This window comes from Macrobrachium rosenbergii, chromosome 13 (assembly GCF_040412425.1).
Source record: "Macrobrachium rosenbergii isolate ZJJX-2024 chromosome 13, ASM4041242v1, whole genome shotgun sequence".
Taxonomy (NCBI): Eukaryota; Metazoa; Arthropoda; class Malacostraca; order Decapoda; family Palaemonidae; genus Macrobrachium; species Macrobrachium rosenbergii.
Genome location: NC_089753.1, coordinates 25,332,606 through 25,356,028, shown reverse-complemented (window position 1 = coordinate 25,356,028; position 23,423 = coordinate 25,332,606). Strand labels below are relative to the sequence as shown.

Below are 23,423 nucleotides of genomic sequence, written 5' to 3'. Positions count from 1 at the left end.
CCCTAATACATCAGATTTTTAAACCAAGTTTCATTGTTTTGTGAATTAAATCTGTTGCTTTACCATGAGTTACCATAAAATGAAATATGAATGCCTGCCCAAATTGAGTTGCCTCACCCATTAGTTTACCATCAGTAACAAAGCAACTTGTATTCCGGAGTCTTTTAAATAAAGACAACGACAAAGAAGTTAGAACAGTCAGATTTTTAAATTTTTCAATTCATCCAACTTTAGAAAGCCCTTCCATAAATCAGATCATATTTGTACATTGTTTCACTGTTGGCCTTGAAACTTCATCATGCTGCATTGCTCTTCGTACCAAATTGTTACAGTTTGCTTTTTAAGATTCTGTATGAAATAGGACTGTTGCAACATCAGAGTACAGTACAGTATAGGATACAGGAAAAAGGGATTGACTATATTCTAATCATCATTAAATAGAGCAACCAAACCACCAAGTCAAATGTATAGAGTCAAAAGGTAACCATGAAGGATATGGCTGTAAATTTGGTTAAAACAAGGATGTAGGAAAACCTGTGCTTGGGCATGTTTGGGGAATGAGGGTCAAGGGAGTGGGTAAAAAGGAAGAAGACCTTACACAATGAAAATACTCACTAGACCCAGTGCTGAAAACTTTTCTGACTAAAAGTCCAGCAGTTAGCAGGCAGCTCTCTTCATCCATGTGCAGTAGGGTCTAATGGTCTTCATATTTAGTGTTAATCATCTTATGGGTCCTAATCTAGTAGGATGATTTATTAAAGGCAATTAAAGTTTTCTTTCTTTGGCTACATATGGTCAGGGGGATTACTTTTAGGCTGATTTTTTTTTTGTGTTAAAATAAACAGTGATTAAAATTAGTTTTGTTTTGTATTGGTGTAATTAAATTACACAAATTGCTAACACCAGGAGTCAATTCAGTTCCTTAATTGATTTTACAAGCAAATAGGAAGCATCTGTACTTGATTTTAAGTGAACTGAGCTATGCCAGTGCTTTTAGGACTAGTATATTCTTTTCAAATTCAGGTTTAGAAAGGGTTGGTCAATTTTTAGGTTAGTTTCATTAGTAGTAGATCACCTTCACAGAATAACAAACAGTTGCTCACCAGATAAATTATTTGAAAAGGAGTGTAGCCCCTAGTTTCGTATTAGTTTGGTCTGTTGAGTAAGAGGAGCTTTCTCTGCAGGTGGGCCAGCATGGCATTGGCGTTAGGCTGCTGCTGGGTTCATCTCTCACCTCCTCCGTCACCCCTGTCAGACCATCAAGCAAAGGTTCTTCATCTTCGTCATCACCTTCAGGAGTGTCAAGTGACACTAGGAAGTCTTACCCTTGCCCTCACTGCCCCTACCTTGCAGCAACGTCCACCAATTTGGTCAATCACATCCGCACACATACTGGGGAGAAGCCCTTTCATTGCAACCAGTGTGCCTATAGGTCGGCAACCAAAGAGAACCTGAAAAAGCATTATCGCATCCACACGGGGGAAAAGCCATTTGCCTGTCCGCTTTGCCCCTACCGTTCTGCTCAGAAAGGAAGCCTTCAGAGCCACATTTGGACTCACCACAAAAATAAGATCTAGATAATAAGAAAGCTTTACCCTGCATACTTCTGCTCTGTAGATAGGTTTTTGTATTTAAATAAAGTTGACTCAAAAGTAAACATTGTTTCTAGACTTTTAGAGACAAAAAGAATTGCCTAGTATGAGTACTGTCGACCCCTGGTATTCACAGGGGATGTGTACCACAACCCCCATGAATAGCGAGTACTTGACACCCCTCTAAAAACGCTTATAAATGTGTATTTTGATAGTTCAAACATCAGAAATCCTAAAAATGCTTATACATAAATATTTTAATAGTTTTATCACAAAAAATGCATATGAAAATACAGTAATTAGCGAATATTTCTTTATGGACAATACCGCGACCAAGCGAATTTTCCCGCGAATAACATGTATGTATGTTCCACAGAGAAATCCACCAATAGGTGAAACCGCAAATCCGGAACCGCAAATAGGCAGGGTCCGCTGTATGTCAGGCTAAGATGGAAGCTTCGAGAACCTTATTTAAAGGTGTAAATTTATTATTTTCAAAGGGAGATTTAGCATTGCTTGTAAAGTTTGAGCAGAAGGTCAAAGTTGTAACCATCATTAACTTGAAGAAATGGGTCAAATTATGTTGATAATGGAAAGAATGGGTTAAATTAAGTGAGCGTGGCAATTTATAGGCAATATATTTTGGCCAAATAATAGCGTCCAGTACTATATTGGCTCGTATTCATTTATACACTTCCTAAAGTGTATAGTTGAATTGAAGTACGTTTAGACTGGCTGTTACTCTTTTCATATCTTTATTTTTTACAGTTTTTAGGTACTCTTAATGCAAAGTATTATATAGATCTAGATTAGTGAACTGTATTCATTCATGATTTTGATATGCCAGTTATCACCAAGTCTGTAAATACTAAAAAATTAACCTTGGCTTAGTGATCTTCTTTAACAGTATTAATTTCATGTAGTGATTTTTTATTGAAATGTTTCATTGTGTTGTGTTTGTGCTGAATTGTTAAAAATTCAGGATTCAGTTTTAAAAGAAACTTCTTGAAAGCTTTATCCATTGTTTGGCTCTGCATATATTTATTTTGGATCAAATTATACAAGTTCAGTCCATTTTAGCCATTATGTATGGAAATTTGAGCTGTAGGGTTAAATTTCTGTTAAACAAGTAATATTGCCAATGGTGTGACAAAGTTGCTACCAGTCATGTGTTCCAGAGTCCTCTAATGAATCACACTTCCATTTGTATCATCACAGCCCCATAAATCACATGTAATACAGTAACCTTATTCCTATGGATGCTGGAAATCTGAGTCACAGTATACTGCATTTGTCTTAGTCAAGACTTGTACGTGCTTAGTTCTATGTATGGTTCGTGTTTGTCATCAATGTTAATCTTAACAAAATCCATTGTCAAGCTTTTTTTCTTGATAGGGTCATCAGAAGAAGCCATTTTCAAAAAATAAGAATATCATGGCTCCAATAGGTAACTACAAGGGTTTCCTCCGAGGTTAAAGCTGTAGGTGCTTGGAGTGCTTGCATTCTCTGCCATTAACCCTTTTAAGATTCTAGGGGCATCCCAAAACTCATCTGTAGCAGTTCATAAGCTTGACAGCTCATGGGCATAGCAGTATTTTCATTTTATTGTTCACTGGCAACTTCTTTTTTATATAAATACTGTATTCTAGTGTATGCAAAAATATAAAAAAAAGTTAGAATCTCAAGGGCTAACATTTGCAAATGATGATGTCTGAATCTTAAAAGGCAACGTACAGTTTGCAGCTTCTTCCATTCTTCTCCTTCTTCTTCTTCTTCGTCTTCTTCTTCGTCTTTTTTTTTTTTTTTTTTTTTTTTTCAGATTTTTCGGTGAGACATAACTGAAACATGTAGCCTTGTTCTCATGAGGGTCAGTTGTTTTGGCGGGTCATTTTAGGGGTGAGATGAGAGCTTGTTCTCTTATCACTATATTTAATTTCTATGTGGACAATTTTATGATGGAGATGGTTGTGATAAACTTTTATTAAATGAAATTTTTCATACAAATCCAGTAATCATAGAATGAGTGCCTTCCTCAATTCCATGCACTCTGGCTTCGTGTCAGTTTCCTTAAACAAAATGAGAATGAAGCAATTGTGTCACATGCAGGACCAACTGTGCACAAGCGAGGCTTCTTAATCTTGACTGATAAAAGTTAGTGTGACCAGAATTTCCATGTCTATGGAAGAAGACAGAAGTAGTACTACAGGTCTTGATGAAATTGCATGAAAGAACTTGTTTTACGTTATAAGAACAGTTTTTTTTTAAGTAGTGTTTAATTGGTAACTTGGATCTTTCTTATTGCCATTACTTAGTTTCTTTCTTATTGCCATTACTTAGTTTGTGAGCCAAACTCTTTCATTTAGGTTTGGTTCTGTAAGAAACCAGTGGTGTGATATTTTAGGGAAATAAAATGCAAGGATATGTTTTGAGTTTTATTCTTCATGTTGGGAAAATTAATGGGATATTTCTTTGTTTTCCTTTAATGGGCACACTTTCTTCAGCAGTTTTGAGGGGTTTTCATTCCTAGGTAATGCTGAAAGATGGTGAAAGCAGGCAAAAGTAAAATTGTAGCCAAATTTGCTAAGTGAGGAAACTAATTACCTGTTGTGGCAAAATTTTCTCCGTAAATGTGACTTACAATTCATCAAAGTATCCTATTCTCTGAGTAGAATAGATTTTTACTACCAGGCTGCTGTTGTCAAAATGGACAGATTCTGTCTGACAGAAATAGCATACATCTAAATTTTTTTAAGATGATAATGTAGTGAGACAATACGATACCCTAAGGATAATAACACATATCAGTAGATTTGGTCTGTAAACTGTAGGGTGATTATTAAGACTATAGACATAGGCCTGTATGATTAATCTCAAAATATGTGCTAATGTAAAGTATTTGTTGAAAATAATCCACAAAAGGGAGGTCTTCTGTTACTTAATGCAACAACTTGCTCTTTTAACAGAGTTCATCCATTCTCAAGTAGGGAGAGATGAAGCTAGATGTAAGTAAAAGTAATGATTTTTAGGGAACAAAACTTTTTGAAAAATTCAGTGAGCTCATAAAATCAACACCCAGTACTCTTAGTCAAGATGTTGCTATTTTAAAGGAAGTCAATGAACTGGAGACTGTCACCATCAGAAATGTCTCAAGATGTGAGGATTGATCAGGAAGCAAGAATAGTTTGGTAAACCAAATATTGACAGCCAGAGTAGCCCTTCTTCAGGTTTGATCTCTCAAAAAATAAAAAGGGTGATAGTGAAGTTTGACTCTCATCAATTCAGAAGATTCCAAAACCAGTACTGTACTAAATTTACGATGATTGAGACTCATGATTTGCTGCTGCAGTGAGCTCATTCATGATGGTTTCAAGGACACTAGCATGTGCTATCCCTGAGTTGGAGATAAAACTATTTGAAGTGCCAGCAAGAATGAAGTCCCTTTCAGATTGAGAATGTTAATACAGTAGTTCCCATAGAGGCTGCCAAAGCACAAACTGCATGGACCTTAATCTTGGCATGGTCCACAATATTCCATTTTGATGCGTGGGTGTGCAAGGGGCTTTTTGAAGAAAATTTGAGGGCTCCTTTCCTTAAAGATCTAGTAAAGAAGTGAAAAATATTGTATTGTGGAATCTTGGGTACTTTGCTGCTGAATTTGAGACAGAGATGGGACTGGAAGACCCTTATCTTGGATCTCCCTCAGTGATTATTTTCTATCAGGGTATGGTGACAGTGTTCCAAGGTAGACAACTTTTCTTTGGTAGGAAAACTCTTGATAAACAGAAAGTGGTCCAGAACATCTTTGAATTTTCAGAGTATCTTCTGAGCTGAATAAACCGTTGCTGTGGATTTGATGTATGCCTTGAAGTATTCTGATAATTTTTTAGTCCCAGGTCCTAAAAGAGATGTAGCAACCAGTTGAGAAAGTTAATGAAGGTGTGTGTGTGTGTGTGTGTGTGCATACAGAGCAATAATTGACTAATCATATAAGTACTGTCTAGTACAAATTTGTGGGAATGAGTTTGGGGGGCCATCTAACCTTTGTTGCAAGTGAATACCTGAGAGGAAGTCAAATGACCTAGACAGAGAAACAGGATCTAAATGACAGCTGTTTCAGGCAGACATTGGTATTTCCCTAAAACTATATCATGGTGAATTCATACTGGAGGCATGCATTCCTAAATGAATTGTGCAGTTTTTGTCTTTTTTAATGGGTAGACTCATTAGCTAGTTTTGAAGAGGTTTACTCTTGAAGCAAGTAAAAGTTTCATCTATTACAATAATTGGTATACAGTAGTGCGAAAGATATAGGATTCTCTTCAGATAATTTTATGTGTAAGCTTTTACCAAAAGTGTGTAAATTACAAGGATTTCCTTTGGTTTACACATTTCACAAAAAGTGTGTAAATTACAAGGATTTCCTTTGGTTTACACATTTCAGAAATGCTGATAGGTATCCAGTAAACCCCCAGTATTCGTGGGGGATGGGTGCCACTCACCCGCCCCACGAATAGCTAAAACCCATGAATACTTAGAACCCTTCAAAAAACACTTAGAACTGCCTATTTTGATAGTTCAATACACAAAAAACCACTAAAAGTGATTATACAGGTATTATCCTACTTACAATGGGGTTAGGTTCCAAAAAACCCATCATTTGTTGGAAAAAACATGTCACAAATATAGGCTAGCCTACACTAGGGTATTCGGTGAATGGGCGAATTTTCAGTGAATAATGTGTGTATATGTTCCATAGAGAAATCCACGAATTGAGAAATCACGAATACGGGGGTTTACTGTACATATTTTGCAGTTATGAGTTTGACAGCCACTGATTTCCATAAGAAGACAGGCCACCATCCAAAAGGTGGGCAGAAATCCAGTTTTGATGACAGAGGCAAAGTTGCCTATGTCTCAAACTGGTATACCCAACCTCAAGTGGCCCTGACAGCTACTGATTTCCGTAAGGAGACAGGCCACTATCTAAAAGGTGGGCAGAAATCCAGTTTCGATGACAGAGGCAAAGTTCCCTATGTCTCGAACTGGTATACACAACCTTAAGTGAACTGGTATACCCAACTTTAAGTGGCCCTGACAGCTAGTGATTTCCTTAAGGAGAGAGGCCACCTTCCAAAAGGTGGGCAGCAATCCAGTTTCGATGACAGGCAAAGTTGCCTATGTCTCGAACTGGTATATCCAACCTTAAGTGGCTGTAACAGTTACCGATTTCCTTAAGGAGAGAGGCCACCATGCAAAAGGTGGGCAGAAATCTAGTTTTGATGACAGAGGCAAAGTTACCCATGTCTTGAACTTGTATACCCAACCTTAAGTGGCCCTGACAACTAATGATTTCCTTAAGGAGAGAGGCCACCTTCCAAAAGGAGGGCAGCAATCCAGTTTCAATGACAGAGGCGAATTTGCCTATGTTTTGAACTAGTATACCCAACATTAAGTGGCCCTGACAGCTACTGATGTCCTTAAGGAGAGAGGCCACCATGCAAAAGGTGGGCAGAAATCCAGTTTTGATGACAGAGGCAGAGTTGCCTATGTCTCGAACTGGTATACCCAACTTTAAGTGGGCCTGACAGCTGATTTCCTTAAGGAGAGAGGCCACCATGCAAAAGGTGGGCAGAAATCCAGTTTTGATGACAGAGGCAGAGTTGCCTATGTCTCGAACTGGTATACCCAACTTTTAAGTGGGCCTGACAGCTGATTTCCTTAAGGAGAGAGGCCACCATGCAAAAGGTGGGCAGAAATCCAGTTTCGATGACAGAGGCCTAGTTGCCTATGTCTTGAACTGGTATACCCAACCTCAAGTGGCAGTGACAGCTACTGATTTCCTTAAGGAGAGAGGCCACCATGCAAAAGGTGGGCAGAAATCCAGTTTCGATGACAGAGGCAAATTTGCCTATGTCTCAAACTGGCATACCCAACCTCAAGTGGCTGTGACAGCTACTGATTTCCTTTAAGGAGAGAGGCCACCATGCAAAAGGTGGGCAGAAATCCAGTTTCGATGACAGAGGCAAATTTGCCTATGTCTCAAACTGGCATACCCAACCTCAAGTGGCAGTGACAGCTACTGATTTCCTTAAGGAGAGAGGCCACCATGCAAAAGGTGGGTAGAAATCCAGTTTCGATGACAGAGGCAAAGTTGCCTATGTCTTGAACTGGTATACCCAACCTCAAGTGGCCCTGACAGCTACTGATTTCCTTAAGGAGAGAGGCCACTATGCAAAAGGTGGGCAGAAATTCCAGTTTCGATGACAGAGACAAAGTTGCCTATGTCTTGAACTGGTATACCCAACCTCAAGTGGCCGTGACAGCTACTGATTTCCTTAAGGAGAGAGGCCACCATGCAAAAGGTGGGCTGAAATTCCAGTTTCGATGACAGAGGCAAAGTTGCCTATGTCTTGAACTGGTATACCCAACCTCAGGTGGCCTTGACAGCTACTGATTTCCTTAAGGAGAGAGGCCATCATGCAAAAGGTGGGCTGAAATTCCAGTTTCGATGACAGAGGCAAAGTTGCCTATGTCTTGAACTGGTATACCCAACCTCAAGTGGCCGTGACAGCTACTGGTTTCCTTAAGGAGAGAGGCCACCATGCAAAAGGTGGGCAGAAATCCAGTTTCGATGACAGAGGCAAAGTTACCTATGTCTTGAACTGGTATACCCAAACTCAAGTGGCCCTGACAGCTACTGATTTCCTTAAGGAGAGAGGCCACCTTGCAAAAGGTGGGCAGAAATCCAGTTTCGATGACAGAGGCAAGGTTGCCTATGTCTTGAACTGGTATACCCAAACTCAAGTGGCCGTGGCAGCTACTGATTTCCTTAAGGAGAGAGGCCACCATGCAAAAGGTGGGCAGAAATCCAGTTTCGATGACAGAGGCAAAGTTGCCTATGTCTCGAACTGGTATACCCATCCTCAAGTGGCCCTGGCAGATGCTGATGTCCTTAAGGAGAGAGGTCACCATGCAACAGGTGGGCAGAAACCCAGTTTCGATGACAGAGGCAGAGTTGCGTATGTCTTGAACTGTATACCCAACCTCAAGTGGCCGTGACAGCTACTGATTTGCTTAAGGAGACGGGCCACCATGCAAAAGGTGGGCAGAAATCCAGTTTCGATGACAGATGCAAAGTTGCCTATGTCTTGAACTGGTATACCCAACCTCAAGTGGCCCTGGCAGCTACTGATGTCCTTAAGGAGAGAGGCCACCATGCAAAAGGTGGGCAGAAATCCAGTTTCGATGACAGAGGCAATGTTGCCTATGTCTTGAACTGGTATACCCAACCTCAAGTGGCCGTGACAGCTACTGATGTCCTTAAGGAGAGAGGCCACCATGCAAAAGGTGGGCAGAAATCCAGTTTCGATGACAGAGGCAAAGTTGCCTATGTCTTGAACTGGTATACCCAACCTCAAGTGGCCCTGACAGCTACTGATGTCCTTAAGGAGAGAGGCCACCATGCAAAAGGTGGGCAGAAATCCAGTTTCGATGACAGAGGCAAAGTTGCCTATGTCTCGAACTGGTATACCCAACCTCAAGTGGCCGTGACAGCTACTGATTTCCTTAAGGAGACAGGCCACTATGCAAAAGGTGGGCAGAAATCCAGTTTCAATGACAGAGACAGATGCAAAGTTGCCTATGTCTCGAACTGGTATACCCAACCTCAAGTGGCCATGACAGCTACTGACCCAACCTCAAGTGGCCGTGACAGCTACTGATTTCCTTAAGGAGACAGGCCACCATGCAAAAGGTGGGCAGAAATCCAGTTTCGATGACAGATGCAAAGTTGCCTATGTCTTGAACTGGTATACCCAACCTCAAGTGGCCTGACAGCTACTGATGTCCTTAAGGAGAGAGGCCACCATGCAAAGGTGGGCAGAAATCCAGTTTCGATGACAGAGGCAAAGTTGCCTATGTCTCGAACTGGTATACCCAACCTCAAGTGGCCCTGACAGCTACTGATGTCCTTAAGGAGAGAGGCCACCATGCAAAGGTGGGCAGAAATCCAGTTTCGATGACAGATGCAAAGTTACCTATGTCTTGAACTGGTATACCCAACCTCAAGTGGCCCTGACAGCTACTGATTTCCTTAAGGAGACAGGCCACCATGCAAAAGGTGGGCAGAAATCCAGTTTCGATGACAGATGCAAAGTTGCCTATGTCTTGAACTGGTATACCCAACCTCAAGTGGCCGTGACAGCTACTGATGTCCTTAAGGAGAGAGGCCACCATGCAAAAGGTGGGCAGAAATCCAGTTTCGATGACAGATGCAAAGTTGCCTATGTCTTGAACTGGTATACCCAACCTCAAGTGGCTGTGACAGCTACTGATTTCCTTAAGGAGAGAGGCCACCATGCAAAGGTGGGCAGAAATCCAGTTTCGATGACAGAGGCAAAGTTGCCTATGTCTTGAACTGGTATACCCAACCTCAAGTGGCCGTGACAGCTACTGATTTCCTTAAGGAGAGAGGCCACCATGCAAAAGGTGGGCAGAAATCCAGTTTCGATGACAGAGGCAAAGTTGCCTATGTCTTGAACTGGTATACCCAACCTCAAGTGGCCGTGACAGCTACTGATTTCCTTAAGGAGAGAGGCCACCTTGCAAAAGGTGGGCAGAAATCCAGTTTGGGCAGAAATCCAGTTTCGACAGATGTTGCCTATGTCTTGAACTGGTATACCCAACCTCAAGTGGATGACAGAGGCAAAGTTGCCTATGTCTTGAACTGGTATACCCAACCTCAAGTGGCCATGGCAGCTACTGATGTCCTTAAGGAGAGAGGCCACCATGCAAATGGTGGACAGAAATCCAGTTTCGATGACAGAGGCAAAGTTGCCTGTCTTGAACTGGTATACCCAACCTCAAGTGGCTGTGACAGCTACTGATTTCCTTAAGGAGAGAGGCCACCATGCAAAAGGTGGGCAGAAATCCAGTTTCGATGACAGAGGCAAAGTTGCCTATGTCTTGAACTGGTATACCCAACCTCAAGTGGCCCTGGCAGCTGCTGATGTCCTTAAGGAGAGAGGCCACCATGCAAAAGGTGGGCAGAAATCCAGTTTCGATGACAGAGGCAAAGTTGCCTATGTCTCGAACTGGTATACCCAACCTCAAGTGGCCCTGACAGCTACTGATTTCCTTAAGGAGAGAGGCCACCATGCAAAAGGTGGGCAGAAATCCAGTTTTGATGACAGAGGCAAAGTTGCCTATGTTTTGAACTGGTATACCCAACCTCAAGTGGCCCTGACAGCTGCTGATGTCCTTAAGGAGAGAGGCCACCATGCAAAAGGTGGGCAGAAATCCAGTTTTGATGACAGAGGCAAAGTTGCCTATGTCTTGAACTGGTATACCCAACCTCAAGTGGCCATGACAGCTGCTGATTTCCTTAAGGAGAGAGGCCACCATGCAACAGGTGGGCAGAAATCCAGTTTCGATGACAGAGGCAAAGTTGCCTATGTCTTGAACTGGTATACCCAACCTCAAGTGGCCGAGACAGCTACTGATTTCCTTAAGGAGAGAGGCCACCATGCAAAAGGTGGGCTGAAATTCCAGTTTTGATGACAGAGGCAAAGTTGCCTATGTCTTGAACTGGTATACCCAACCTCAAGTGGCCCTGGCAGCTACTGATTTCCTTTAAGGAGAGAGGCCACCATGCAAAAGGTGGGCAGAAATCCAATTTCGATGACAGGCAAAGTTGTCGTCATCTTGAACTGGTATACCCAACATTGAGAGGGCCTGATAGCTACTGATTTTCTAAAGGAGACGAGCTAGACCAACGAAATCCAGACAATGCAAAGAGCCAGCTGAATGGGTCACAGACTGGCCGGACGACTGCGTTGTCAAACGCACACCAAAGGCAGCTAGGGAGGAACCCCACACACGCCTTCAGAGGAACCTTGGAAGGTGTGGGGGAACACCTTCAGAGGAACCTCGGAAGTTGTGGGGATAAATGCCTTCAGAGGGACCTTGGAAGGCGTGGGGGGACGCCTTCAAAGGAACCTAGGAAGGATCTTGGAGTCCCTCCCACGCCACCAGAGGTGCGTCTTCGACCCAGCAGTCGTCAGGTCAACCTGTGACTCATCCACACTGGCCTTCGGATGTCTCAAACCCTGTGTCCTTGTTGCTGTACAGGCAGCCAAAATTCCTCCATCAGCTAAGGGTGGCTGGCATTGTGATCAGCTCTGCTGTGTCCCTCCTGAACTGCTGCTTCGGATTGGGCCTCCTCAGGAATTCTTTTGTTCGTCTCCCTGAATTAGATCCTCCACTATCTGTGTTAGGACCTCCCACTGCTTCCCGTAGTCGTCCTTCTCTCGTTGGGCATTGCGGTGCTTCCTGAACTGTTCCTCTTCTAACTTCTGCACTTGGACAAGTAGGTCCTCTTCCTGGCCCTGGTCTTTTCTTCCGTCTGTTGTTTCAACACAATTGTCTGGCAGCTCTTCTTTGCTGTTGTTGTCCAAGCTTTTGTTTCTACAGTCCAGTGCAATGTGTTCCAGGTGGAAGTTCCTCTGAGCAGTCCCATGGAGGAGCGTCATTAACATGTACTTATCCTGATTTTTCAGTTCTTCCTCCTGCGTCCTTAGGTGCTCCCTGAAATGTTTTCGTTGTTTAATTGTATTCTCCTCCAGCATCCTACATTTTTCTTGCAGTCTCTCACATTCTTTCCTAAGTTGTTCCAGTTCACGGAGGTTTATGCTTTCTGCCTTCTTCAAAGAGCAGATCTCTCCTTCTGCATGTTTTAAAGAGCGCTCCAACTTCTCCTGTTGGTGCACAGCGCTCTCCAAGTTGTCCTGTAGCTGTTTCTCCCGTTCCCTTAGCATTTCTTTTTCATTGTCCTTTTCCTTGAGCCTCTCCTGGTAATGCACTCTCATTTCACTCCTTTCTCTCTCCAGCTCCTTTCCGTGACTGAAGGCAACTTGTAGCTTGGCTTCCAGATCTTGTTTCTCACATAGTAGTTTTCGTTCTGCGATGGCGAAATTTTCTTCGGTGAGCACCAGTTGTTGTTGGAGAGCCATGTGGTCCTCTTTCATGTCCAAAATCTGACTTTCCAGTACTCCTAGTTGCAATTGGTCCTTCTCAGCTTCGTCGTCTCTCTTCCTCAACAAATGATCTTTCTCCTCCAATTGATTCTGCAGAGATACTATGTTATTCATCAGTTCCTTTTGTAATTTTTCCATGACATCAGCTCGGCCTAAAGCCAGTTTACAACCATCTTCAAACTTTCGTTTTTCAGCTTGCATTTGTTCCTTTTCAATGTTCAGGTGTTCGATTTTTCTTATCAGTTCTGTTCCCTCAGCTGCTTTCTTTTCTAGCAGAAGATCCTTTTCCAAAATTTGGTTTTGAAGCCACGCAATCTCTTTCTTTGCCTCGTCCAGCAGGCGTTCCAGTTTTAGTCCTCTGTGAACTTGGCTGATTTCTAGTTCCTTCGCTGACGTTTCTTTTTCCTCCTGCTTATCAGAGCTGTGCAGTTTTTCAGTTTCAAAAATTCCTTCTTCCTCCTCCTCCTCCTCAGTGCTGTCAAGGTCTTCAGTTCCAAATATTTCTTCTTCTTCTTCCTCCTCCTCAGAACTGTAGAGTTCTTCAGTTCCAAAACTTTCTTCTCTTCCTCCTCCTCAGTGCTGTAGAGTTCTTCAGTTTCAAGAAGTCTCTCCTCCTCCTCCTCCTCCCCCTCCTCCTCCGAGCTTTCCAGAATTATATCCAAATTGGGCACTTCAAGGTCGTCTTCCTCATGATCAAGGTCATCGCATGCAATGAGTTTAGGCTTCCAGTAAACAGCCAAGAGCAACGCCAGGGCCCCTGCCATCAAGGCCATCCAAGGGACGGCACCAGCAAAGGCTGACGTCTCAATGCCTCCGGTGTTCGGTCGCATTTCCACGACCTCTGGGCTCCAAGACTCAACGACAACGGCATGATGAAGAGTTTCCTGTAAGTGTCCAGTAAATCCTCGAGTGCGAAGCAGGTTGACTAAGTCCTCCTCGATCAACACATATAATTCACAAGTGATTAGTATGAGTACGAGCACATTCCATGCAAACACTTGAAAGGCAAACATTATGCAATGTTAACCGTTTACTCTGGCTTTCACTAAGACTAGTTTTAGAATCTGCCACGTCCTTGATACGTATCCGAAGGAGCGAGCGAGCAACTAGAAGCGAAGAAGAAGGATCCATTCCGAGGAAGACTCCAGAACTCACAAGAACCCTACTGAGTCCTTGTCATTGCTTGGTCATCTCCAGAGTATTCTTTTAGGTGTCCGTCTTCCTCCTTCTTTGAAATTCTTCTTCTCCTTTGAAATACTTCTTCTTCTTCTTTTTTTTCTTCTTCTTCTTCTTAGCTGAGGTGTCTCTGAAGACAGTCTCTGGGAGGTCCTGGAGACTCCGCATCTGAAGTTCTTGAAGAATCGAAGCCTCGTCCATGGAATCCCAAGGAATTCTCAGAAGTCTTCATCCACACCCTCACTACACCAGTCTCTCTATTTTTCTTTTTTTTATATTTCTAAAGTTTACTGATGCCATATTTCGCATGGTCAGTTGTGTTTTGTCCTTCGTAAAAAGATTTTTAGATATTCGTCTCTTCCTTGTGTTATTATTATTATTATATTATTACTACATAAACTTAGACCTGTTAGGACCTACATTCCTATTACAGGAACAAAACCAAAATTTAACATATTAAACAATAATAATATTGACATAAGAATCTAAGCATATGAGAAAATATATAAACGCTTAAAAATAAAATAAAGAGAATAAAAAGTTTAAACCAGTTGCACTTGATTCAAAACAATTTTCTTAAGCTGGATAAAAATTAAATCCGCTGCCCTTAGCCCTTCAGTCAAATTTGCTTTTAAAAATAATTTTTGAAGTTATAACTTAAAGAAATGATATTTTTTAAACAAATTTCTTAGGCTGGATACAAGTTGATTCTACTAATCTTAACTCTTCAATGGGATGTGTTTTTTAATGATTATGAAATTATTTTAATTAAAGGAATTATGTTTTTCTTAACAATATGGGAAAGATCATTGCTAACCTTAACTCTTCAGTAAACTGAGTAAAGGCCACCTCTAACCTTCAGTTATGCCTGCATAGTTGGCCTGCACAGGCAAAACTGAACACACTAACGTTCAGTCTTGCTTGCACAGGTATAACTGAACGTTAAGAGGGTTCAGTTTTGCCTCCACAGGTATAACTGAATGCACGACTGCATTAGTGGGTTCAGTTTCGCCTGCACAGGCATGACTGAGTGTTAGAGGGTTCAGTTTTGCCTGCACAGGCACGGCTGTGCATTCGTGGGTTCAGTTTCGCCTGTGCAGGCACGACTGAGTGTTGGAGGGTTCAATTTTGCTTGCGCAGGCATAACTGAGCATTAGAGGGTTCACTTTCACCTGCGCAGGCAAGACTGAGTGTTAGAGGGTTCAGTTTTGCCAGCGCCAGCACGACTGATTGTTAGAGGCTTCAGTTTCGCCTGTGCAGGCATGACTGCATTAGTGGGTTCATTTTTCGCTTGCACAGGCACGACTGAGCATTAGAGGGTGCAGTTTCTCCTGCACAGACATGACTGAGCATTAGAGGGTTCAGTTTTGCCTGCGCAGGCACAACTGTGCATTAGAGGGTTTAGTTTTGCCTGCTCAGGCACTACTGTACATTAGAGGGTTCAGTTTCACCTGCACAGGCACGACTGAGCAACAGAGGATTCAGTTTCGTCTGCGCAGGCATGGCTATGCATTAGAGGGTTCAGTTTCGCCTGTGCAGGCACGACTGTGCATTAGAGGGTTTAGTTTCGCCTGCTCAGGCACAACTGAGTGTTAGAGGGTTCAGTTTCTCCTGCGCAGGCATGACTGAGCATTAGAGGATTCAGTTTCTCCTGCGCAGGCACGACTGAGCATTAGAGGATTCAGTTTTGCCTGCACAGGCACGACTGAGCGTTAGAGGGTTTAATTTCGCCTGTGCAGGCACGACTGAGTGTTAGAGGGTTTGGTTTTGCCTGCGCAGGCATGGCTGTGCATTCGTGGGTTCAGTTTCGCCTGTGCAGGCACGACTGAGTGTTAGAGGGTTCAGTTTCGCCTGCGCAGGCACAACTGTGCATTAGAGGGTTTAGTTTTGCCTGCTCAGGCACGACTGCATTAGGGGTTCAACGCATGCACAGGCGGCTGTGCATTAGAGGGTTCAGTTTCTCCTGCACAGGCACGACTGAGCGTCAGAGGGTTCAGTTTCTCCTGCACAGGCACGACTGAGCGTCAGAGGGTTCAGTTTTGCCTGCGCAGGCACGACTGTGCATTAGAGGGTTTAGTTTCACCTGCACAGGCATGACTGAGTGTTAGAGGGTTCAGTTTTGCCTGCACAGGCATGGCTGTGCATTCGTGGGTTCAGTTTTGCCTGCGCAGGCACGACTGAGTGTTAGAGGGTTCAGTTTCGCCTGCGCAGGCACGACTGTACGTTAGTGGGTTCAGTTTTGCCTGCGCAGGCACGACTGTGCATTAGAGGGTTTAGTTTTGCCTGCTCAGGCACGACTGTGCATTAGAGGGTTCAATTTCGCCTGCACAGGCATGGCTGTGCATTAGAGGGTTCAGTTTCTCCTGTACAGGCACAACTGAGCGTCAGAGGGTTCAGTTTTGCCTGCGCAGGCACGACTGTGCATTAGAGGGTTCAGTTTCACCTGCACAGGCACAACTGTGCATTAGAGGGTTTAGTTTCGCCTGCTCAGGCACAACTGAGCATTAGAGGGTTCAGTTTCTCCTGCGCAGGCACGACTGAGCGTTAGAGGGTTCAGTTTCTCCTGTGCAGGCACGACTGAGAGTTAGAGGGTTCAGTTTCTCCTGCACAGGCACGACTGAGTGTTAGAGGGTTCAGTTCTCCTGCACAGGCACGACTGAGCGTTAGAGGGTTCAGTTTCTCCTGCACAGGCACAACTGAGCGTTAGAGGGTTCAGTTTCTCCTGCACAGGCATGACTGAGCGTTAGAGGGTTCAGTTTCTCCTGCACAGGCATGACTGAGTGTTAGAGGGTTCAGTTTCGCCTACTCAGGCACAACTGAGCGTTAGAGGGTTCAGTGTCGCCTGCACAGGCACGACTACACAGGTATAACCGAGCGTTAGAGGGTTCAGTTTTGCCTGCACATGTGTAACTGAGTGTTAGAGGGTTCAGTTTCGCCTGCGCAGACACGACTGCGCAGGTATAACCAAGTGTTTGTGGGCTCAGTTTCGCCTGCACAGGCCGACTGTGCAGGTATAACTGAGCATTAATTGTGACCTCTAAAAATGAATTTGGAATTGTTATAGCTAAAGGAAATCAGTTTTTGTAAGTATTGCAGAAGAATAGATAAATTAAAGCGTCTTACTGGCTGCTGCCTGATTCTAGAGCTGACAGCTCTAGTAGACTCTGTGTTCTTCTGTCTGTCTGAAAGTGATATTTTTAATCATGAATTTCTAATTTTTTAATGTTTCCTGATTTTACTTTTTTTTTATTAGACTTTAAATTTTTTTCCATTCTCTATACTTGTGTACTTTCATATTTGTTAAGATTCTTATTGTTATAATAATGGACTTCTGTTAATTATATAGATGGTAAGATTCTCAAATTTATAATGTTTTTTGTTCATTTCATATATGTTGGGATACTTACCATTCATTACATTACAGTATGCATTATATTTGAAGATGTGTTGTGTGTGTATGAGAGAGAGAGAGAGAGAGAATAGTGAGTTCAATCGAAATGGCTCAGATGGAATTAGGTTCGTGATTTGAATTGCTGATTGCGCGTGCGCAAGTGTGCGACTGAGAGTAGGCAGGCATTCTCGCAAACTCCTTAGGACAGAAATACTCTCTCCTGTATAATGGTGAGTTTTTAATTTTTTTAAAGTGAGTTTTAAAATAGGTCTTTTATTGCGCCAATGGAAGGGGCATTTGAATACAAGGCAGGGGATGTTATCTCTCTCTCTCTCTCTCTCTCTCTCTCTCTCTACTCTCTATTTTCTCTCTTTACAAACATGAATGCTTGTTTGGTTGTCTCTATATCTCTCTCTCTCTCTCTCTATCTCTCTCTCTACTGAGAAAACATATTATATTTTGTCTTTACAAACATGAATGCTTGTTTTTATTAGAATGACATATGTGTCTGGTAAAAGTTTGAAATATATATATATATATATATATATATATATATATATATATATATATATATATATATATATATATATATATATATATATATATATATATATATATATATATATAATATATAGCATACATACAATGCATACATATATCTTAACTTGGCTATTAGAGTTACATATGTGTCTACATAAAAGTGACCAGTAGATTCTACATACATATACATATATATATATATATATATATATATATATATATATATATATATATATATATATATATATATATATATATATATATATATTTCAATAAGACCTGTTTAAGAGATATATATTTCCTTTTCAATAAGGTTATTATTATTATTTATTATTATTATTATTATTATTAGCCAAGTTATAACCTTACTTGAGAAACCAGAACGTTACCAAGCCCAAAGACCCCAATATGGAAAGCAAAAACAACCCATTTTGGAATAAGCCAAGCAGAAAAGAACAAACAACACGAGTGAAACAACGAATGGTTGGGGAGCCAGTCGGGGCTATCGTGCAAAAACGAAGTTTTGTTGGACCCATCATAAAAACTTTCTGTAGCGTCTCAGTTCTTAATAAGAAGGATGCCTGAGGTACATCAGAAAGTAAGGTACTTTTCAATACTTCATTGCGAAACTAACTTTTTTTTAAGCGTTTAACACAAAAAAAAAAAAAATAAATAAATAAAAAACACGATTTTCTTAAAAAATTATTAAATTGAATTGAATTGAATATAGAGTTTTGGCCAAAGGCCAAGCACTGGGACCTATGAGGTCATTCAGCGCTGAAATGGAAATTGACAGTAAAAAAGCTTGAAAGGTGTAACGGGAGGAAAACCTCGCAGTTGCACTATGAGTCAATTGTTAGGAGAGGCTGGAAAGTAAGATGGAAGAAAGAGAATATGAAAGGAGGTACAGTAAAAAAAGAATGAAAGGGGTTGCAGCTAGGTGCCGAAGGCACGCTGCAAAGAACCTTAAGTGATGCCTACAGTGCACTGCATGAGGTCCACTACGGAACTACCCTCCTACAGGGACTACTGTCAGATGAGTGATCTAGTGTAATGGTCCTCAGTCTGGAGGCCATTTTGATCATTTAATTCCTCAAGTCAACAGGGGCACATTGGGATTTAGCTGGAAGGTTCCTGGAACGTCACTAACCCCTCGGTAATCGAACCCCGGATCTTTTGCAAGTCCTGCACCCCTCTTCAGAGCTCCAACAGTCTTGGATCAAACCACGGACGTTGAAAAAGAGAGCTAGAGCTCCACTACAGTAATTTGTGTTTCTTCCAAATGCCAAATTCCAAGGCATGCACAGGAAAATAAAAGAACCAGCTACAAAGTCATTTTTATTTGATTACATGGAAACATATTTCTGTATTTACAAAGGTTGCAGATCAGTGATTAACCTGTAAGTATTACATAAGAAAAATATTTTCGGGTGAGGTTACATTGATAATGAGGGTGCATTTGATATAAATGACATGCATAGTTTATGTGAAAGTACTGTTTATTAGTTATGGTGAAGAATTCCAATTAGTGTCACTGAAATCCATTTTGTCATTATTTATAGATCTTGAGGACTTTTTGGATAATTACGAAGGGTGATGTGGAGAGGGGGGAAACATTAAGTGCAATAGTATTCATAACTTTGCGTAAAGGTTTGTCCAAAACTCACGGGCACAGGGCCACTATTACATGATCATTAGCTTGAAGTGTTAGGCTCCGTATTTAGGTAGGGTTTTCCAGTTACTGTTTGATTTTGAATTTTCTTATAAGGTGAATCTGTTGATAATTCCAGTTCAAGTAGTACTGTATGTCTAGCAAGGAAAAAGAGCTGAATATCTATGTAGGCTTCTTGGTAACGATGAACCTCTTAAGATTCTGTTTGTTTGTTTGATTGATTTTTTTTGTTTTGTTTTGTTTCAAGAAAGATGTTGTTGACTGAGAGGTATGAAGGTGATATTTGCCTGCAATGTTCAGCTTTTATCATATTTAACTCTAATTTCTGGAGTGAGGGGCGCCATCATCAGTTTATAATTCTTCAAGAGCGGACTGAAGGTAATCCATAATAACGACAGTATCAGGGTACTGTACTTGGTTAGTGGATGAGATTGAAATGCTTAAACTAAAATTTGGATTGGGGTGTATTGAATATAGAAATGTTTTTATGGATTTGCATCATTAATTACTGATTATAGTGCATTTGAGGGAATTGTAAAGTTTAATATGAAATTTTGCTTATGGAATAATTATTCTATAGCTATTATTCTAACCAATGTGTTGATGTTTCTCTGTGTAAATTATTGTGCTTTAACAACTGTTTTCCAATGGGTCAAGTATATGATACAAATTATATATTTAAAATTTTTAGTTATATTTTTGTTTATTAGGAGTCAAGTATTGCTGCCATTCTTTGACATTTAGAGTATCAAAATATGTTCGTTAGGATGTATTGCAGGTTGGGTTCAGGATTTTCTTATAATTTTGTCATGTAGTAGGTCTACCTCTTTGATGTAGTTCAAAGTTGATTGATGTCTATTTGTCTATGTCATATAATGGATGAGAGTAAGCAAAGCCTCCCCTTGCACAGGCTGGGTTTGGCCATGGTCGCGGAGGCAGCGGCAGAAGAGCGGGAGGACGCTTCGGGGTTGGTCGAACAAAGGGAGGAGGAGGAGGCACTGCTACTACAGCTGGTATTGCAGGTAGCAAGATGCACCAGTGCCCTTACTGCCCGTATGTCACAGTAAGGAGTACTCACCTCACACGCCACATTTGTACCCACACGGGCGAGAAGCCTTATTCCTGCAGCCACTGTCCTTTCCGGGCTGCTCAGATGGACAGCCTTAAAACCCACCTCCGCACTCATACTGGGGAGAAACCCTTTGCATGTGAATTTTGCCCCTATCGCTCAACTCAGAAAGTCCATTTGCAAAGTCACATGAGGAATAGACATGCTTGGGACGTGGCAAGAGCCAGGTCTCCTAGATAAAATCAAGTCAAGGGAAGGAATAGAGAATATATTAGGTTAGTCAGATCTCATGCATATTCATCATTTTTGCTTTCTTCCTCACATGAAAACAACATTTGTAATAAGGGGAAATGAGGTTGGATGTACCCACCGAGACTGTTGAATTGCTTAAAATGTACATACTGTGAAAATGTTTATGTTGATGTGCTTGGATGTGTCTTGTGATGTTGAGTTGTTAGATGTACTGTATGTTATACTTTTGAAATAGAACATTTCTAGTCACCTTGGCTTTTAATTGCCCTCATATACTAAGCTTATTCACTATCACATTTGATGTGGTGTTTAGGTTGATTTTTTTAGTATGAGCACCCTGAGGTGTTGATATTATACAGGCATTCTAGTGTTCACAGATTCATATCATAGAACTAATCTTTTGAGATTTCTGTTGGGTAAATTTGTATGATGATATTTAATTGTCACATCAAATTAATGTTGTGAGTATCAGTGACAAATTAATAATTGGAATGAGTAGATGCACTTACCTTTATAAGGAACCCGACAAGGGGTGATGGACTAAATTACAGTATATTTTATAGAATATTTTCTATACGCAAGGATAAAAATTGAAGAGGGAGTAGTTACATTACTCTTGGAAATTACTGGTACTCTTGTCTGTTCACATGTATTTTCATTCTAAATCATTTAGAATGAATTTCGTGAAGTGCACGCTTGCCATTCTTGAAGTTTAGATTTTACAGTGTCACATTTGAATGACTTAATGCATTATGCTATGCATAAATATTTGTTAATAATGCTTTTGCGATTTGAATGGTATTTGTGGTACTGAACAGAAGTCAAAATTTCTCCTCGTTCTTTGTGATATGACTCGTACTTTATTTGTCACACTAACAAGTGTTGCTGGATAGTTTCTTCCATTTTAAGTTTGAAACACTTTAAAGTATCGGCACTTTTACAACTCTTTGTCCTATTAAGTTTTAGCATTCTAGTATTTTATTTTTTTTTTTTTTTTTGATAGAGTAGAATCCTGGCCAAAAAAAAAAAAAAATGCTGTAATAATTTTTGTACCAAATAATTTGATCCACTTTTTTCATCTGACCAGTAATTACCATAATTGTGTGTGATTGTAGACCATACTATTTATGCAAGGATTGAAATATTTTAATAATGTGTTCATAGAAAACATTATGGATAAAATAGCAGTCAGTTCATACAGGGAAATTGGTTTTGTAGTTGCAAAGTATTGCATAGCATTTTTTGCAGTCGTTAGAGTAGCACTAGAATTGTGTTTATGATAAGATTGGAAGCCTTACAATTCACAGTTTGAAAATTTAACAGTAATATATTTGCTGGGTGATTACTGTTGTTTGTAGTGTGGGTTCTTGAGTGCTGTATGTAATTACATCATTTTATGTACAGTGGCCCCCCGGTATTCAGGGGATGCCTACCACTACCCCCCATGAATAGCCAAAATCCACTAATACTTAAAACCTCTCTAAAAATGCTTATAACTGCTTATTTTGATAATTCAAAACACCAAAAAAACACCTTTAAAAATGCGTACATCTGAATATTTTAATAGTTTTATCACAAAAAGGGCATTTAGTCATGAAAATATGAAAATACAGTAATCTGAGAGTAATTCTAATGAAAAACATGGCGAATTTTCCGTAGAGAAATCCGTTAGCAGGTGAAGCTGCGAATCCAGAACCACGAATGGGGGGGTTATCCAGTGTAGTCTCAGTGAGGTCCATAAGTTTTGAAATGAGTTTTCAGACTTAAAAGCCAACATAGTCTATTGTTGCAAGTTATTGATGGAATGGGTAGTTAGGGACTTCCAGCTGTAGTTTTATTCTTGATAAAAACTTGTCCGGCTAACCTTCTGAGGACTTGCATAGTTGGTGTATGTAACAATTACGAATGAAACGTTTCGCTGAGCCTTAGCATGGATGGTTAGTCAGGCCTTTGTGAAATTTTGCGTCATTGGTAGTGGGCATTTTAGTCCAATGCCGGGTACCCGAGAGCATTTTCCTTCATTCATAGATGCCACCAATTCCTTGCATAAACAATGCTTGTTTTTATTTTTACCAGTTTCCAGCTGGCGCCAGAAGATTTATCCTCATGTTAAGACCGCAGTTTTGTTAGCTGTGAAAAATATACAAACTCATTTAAATTTGTCATTTTGTGTTAATTGCATATCTAGCTTGTTTTATTGTTTGGTCGTGTTTATTTTAATGTAGGCCCCTTCAAATGGTTCATCTACGGAGTTGACACAGTAACAAACACAACTCGGTTAATACTTTTAGTCATAAATTTGAATGTTTTAGTGGGTGAATTAACATGAAGATGGGTAATTTTTTGTAATAAGGTGTCTTACATAGTGTTTTGTACTCTACCGGGGAAAAGTAATGGTACGGTGCATATGTTTTATTATTTATAAGTGATTTTTCATGCAAATTTTGTCAGAATGATATTGTACTCTTGTGTTTAAATACCTCATTGTAAACAAATAGTCATGGTATGGGATAAGCTCAAATAAGATGCCTTCCAGAATCTCTCTCTCTCTCTCTCTCTCTCTCTCTCTCTCTCTCTCTCTCTCTCTCTCTCTCTCTCTCTCTCTCTCTCTCTCTCTCTCTCTCTGAAGAAGATAGATTTGTTATTTTCTCTCTCTCTCTCTCTCTCTCTCTCTCTCTCTCTCATGAAGAAGATAGAT

The 23,423-nt window shown here is 40.9% G+C and overlaps 1 protein-coding gene across 33 annotated transcripts in view; it reads left to right on the top strand.

Annotated features, from left to right (window-relative positions):
- The window catches only part of LOC136845056 (longitudinals lacking protein, isoforms H/M/V-like), a 252,234-nt gene that overhangs the window by 103,210 nt on the left and 125,601 nt on the right, over window positions 1–23,423 (top strand). Inside the window, exon 6 of one of the 33 annotated variants that reach the window (XM_067114824.1) lies at window positions 20,315–20,974. The exons of 31 other annotated variants lie outside the window; for them this stretch is intronic. In XM_067114824.1, coding sequence (XP_066970925.1) covers window positions 20,315–20,713 — 399 coding nt within the window. In that variant the 3' untranslated portion in view covers window positions 20,714–20,974. Of the gene's footprint in view, window positions 1–1,184; window positions 4,014–20,314; window positions 20,975–23,423 lie in introns of those variants that run through there. One more of the 33 variants, XM_067114826.1, reaches the window with a different exon arrangement.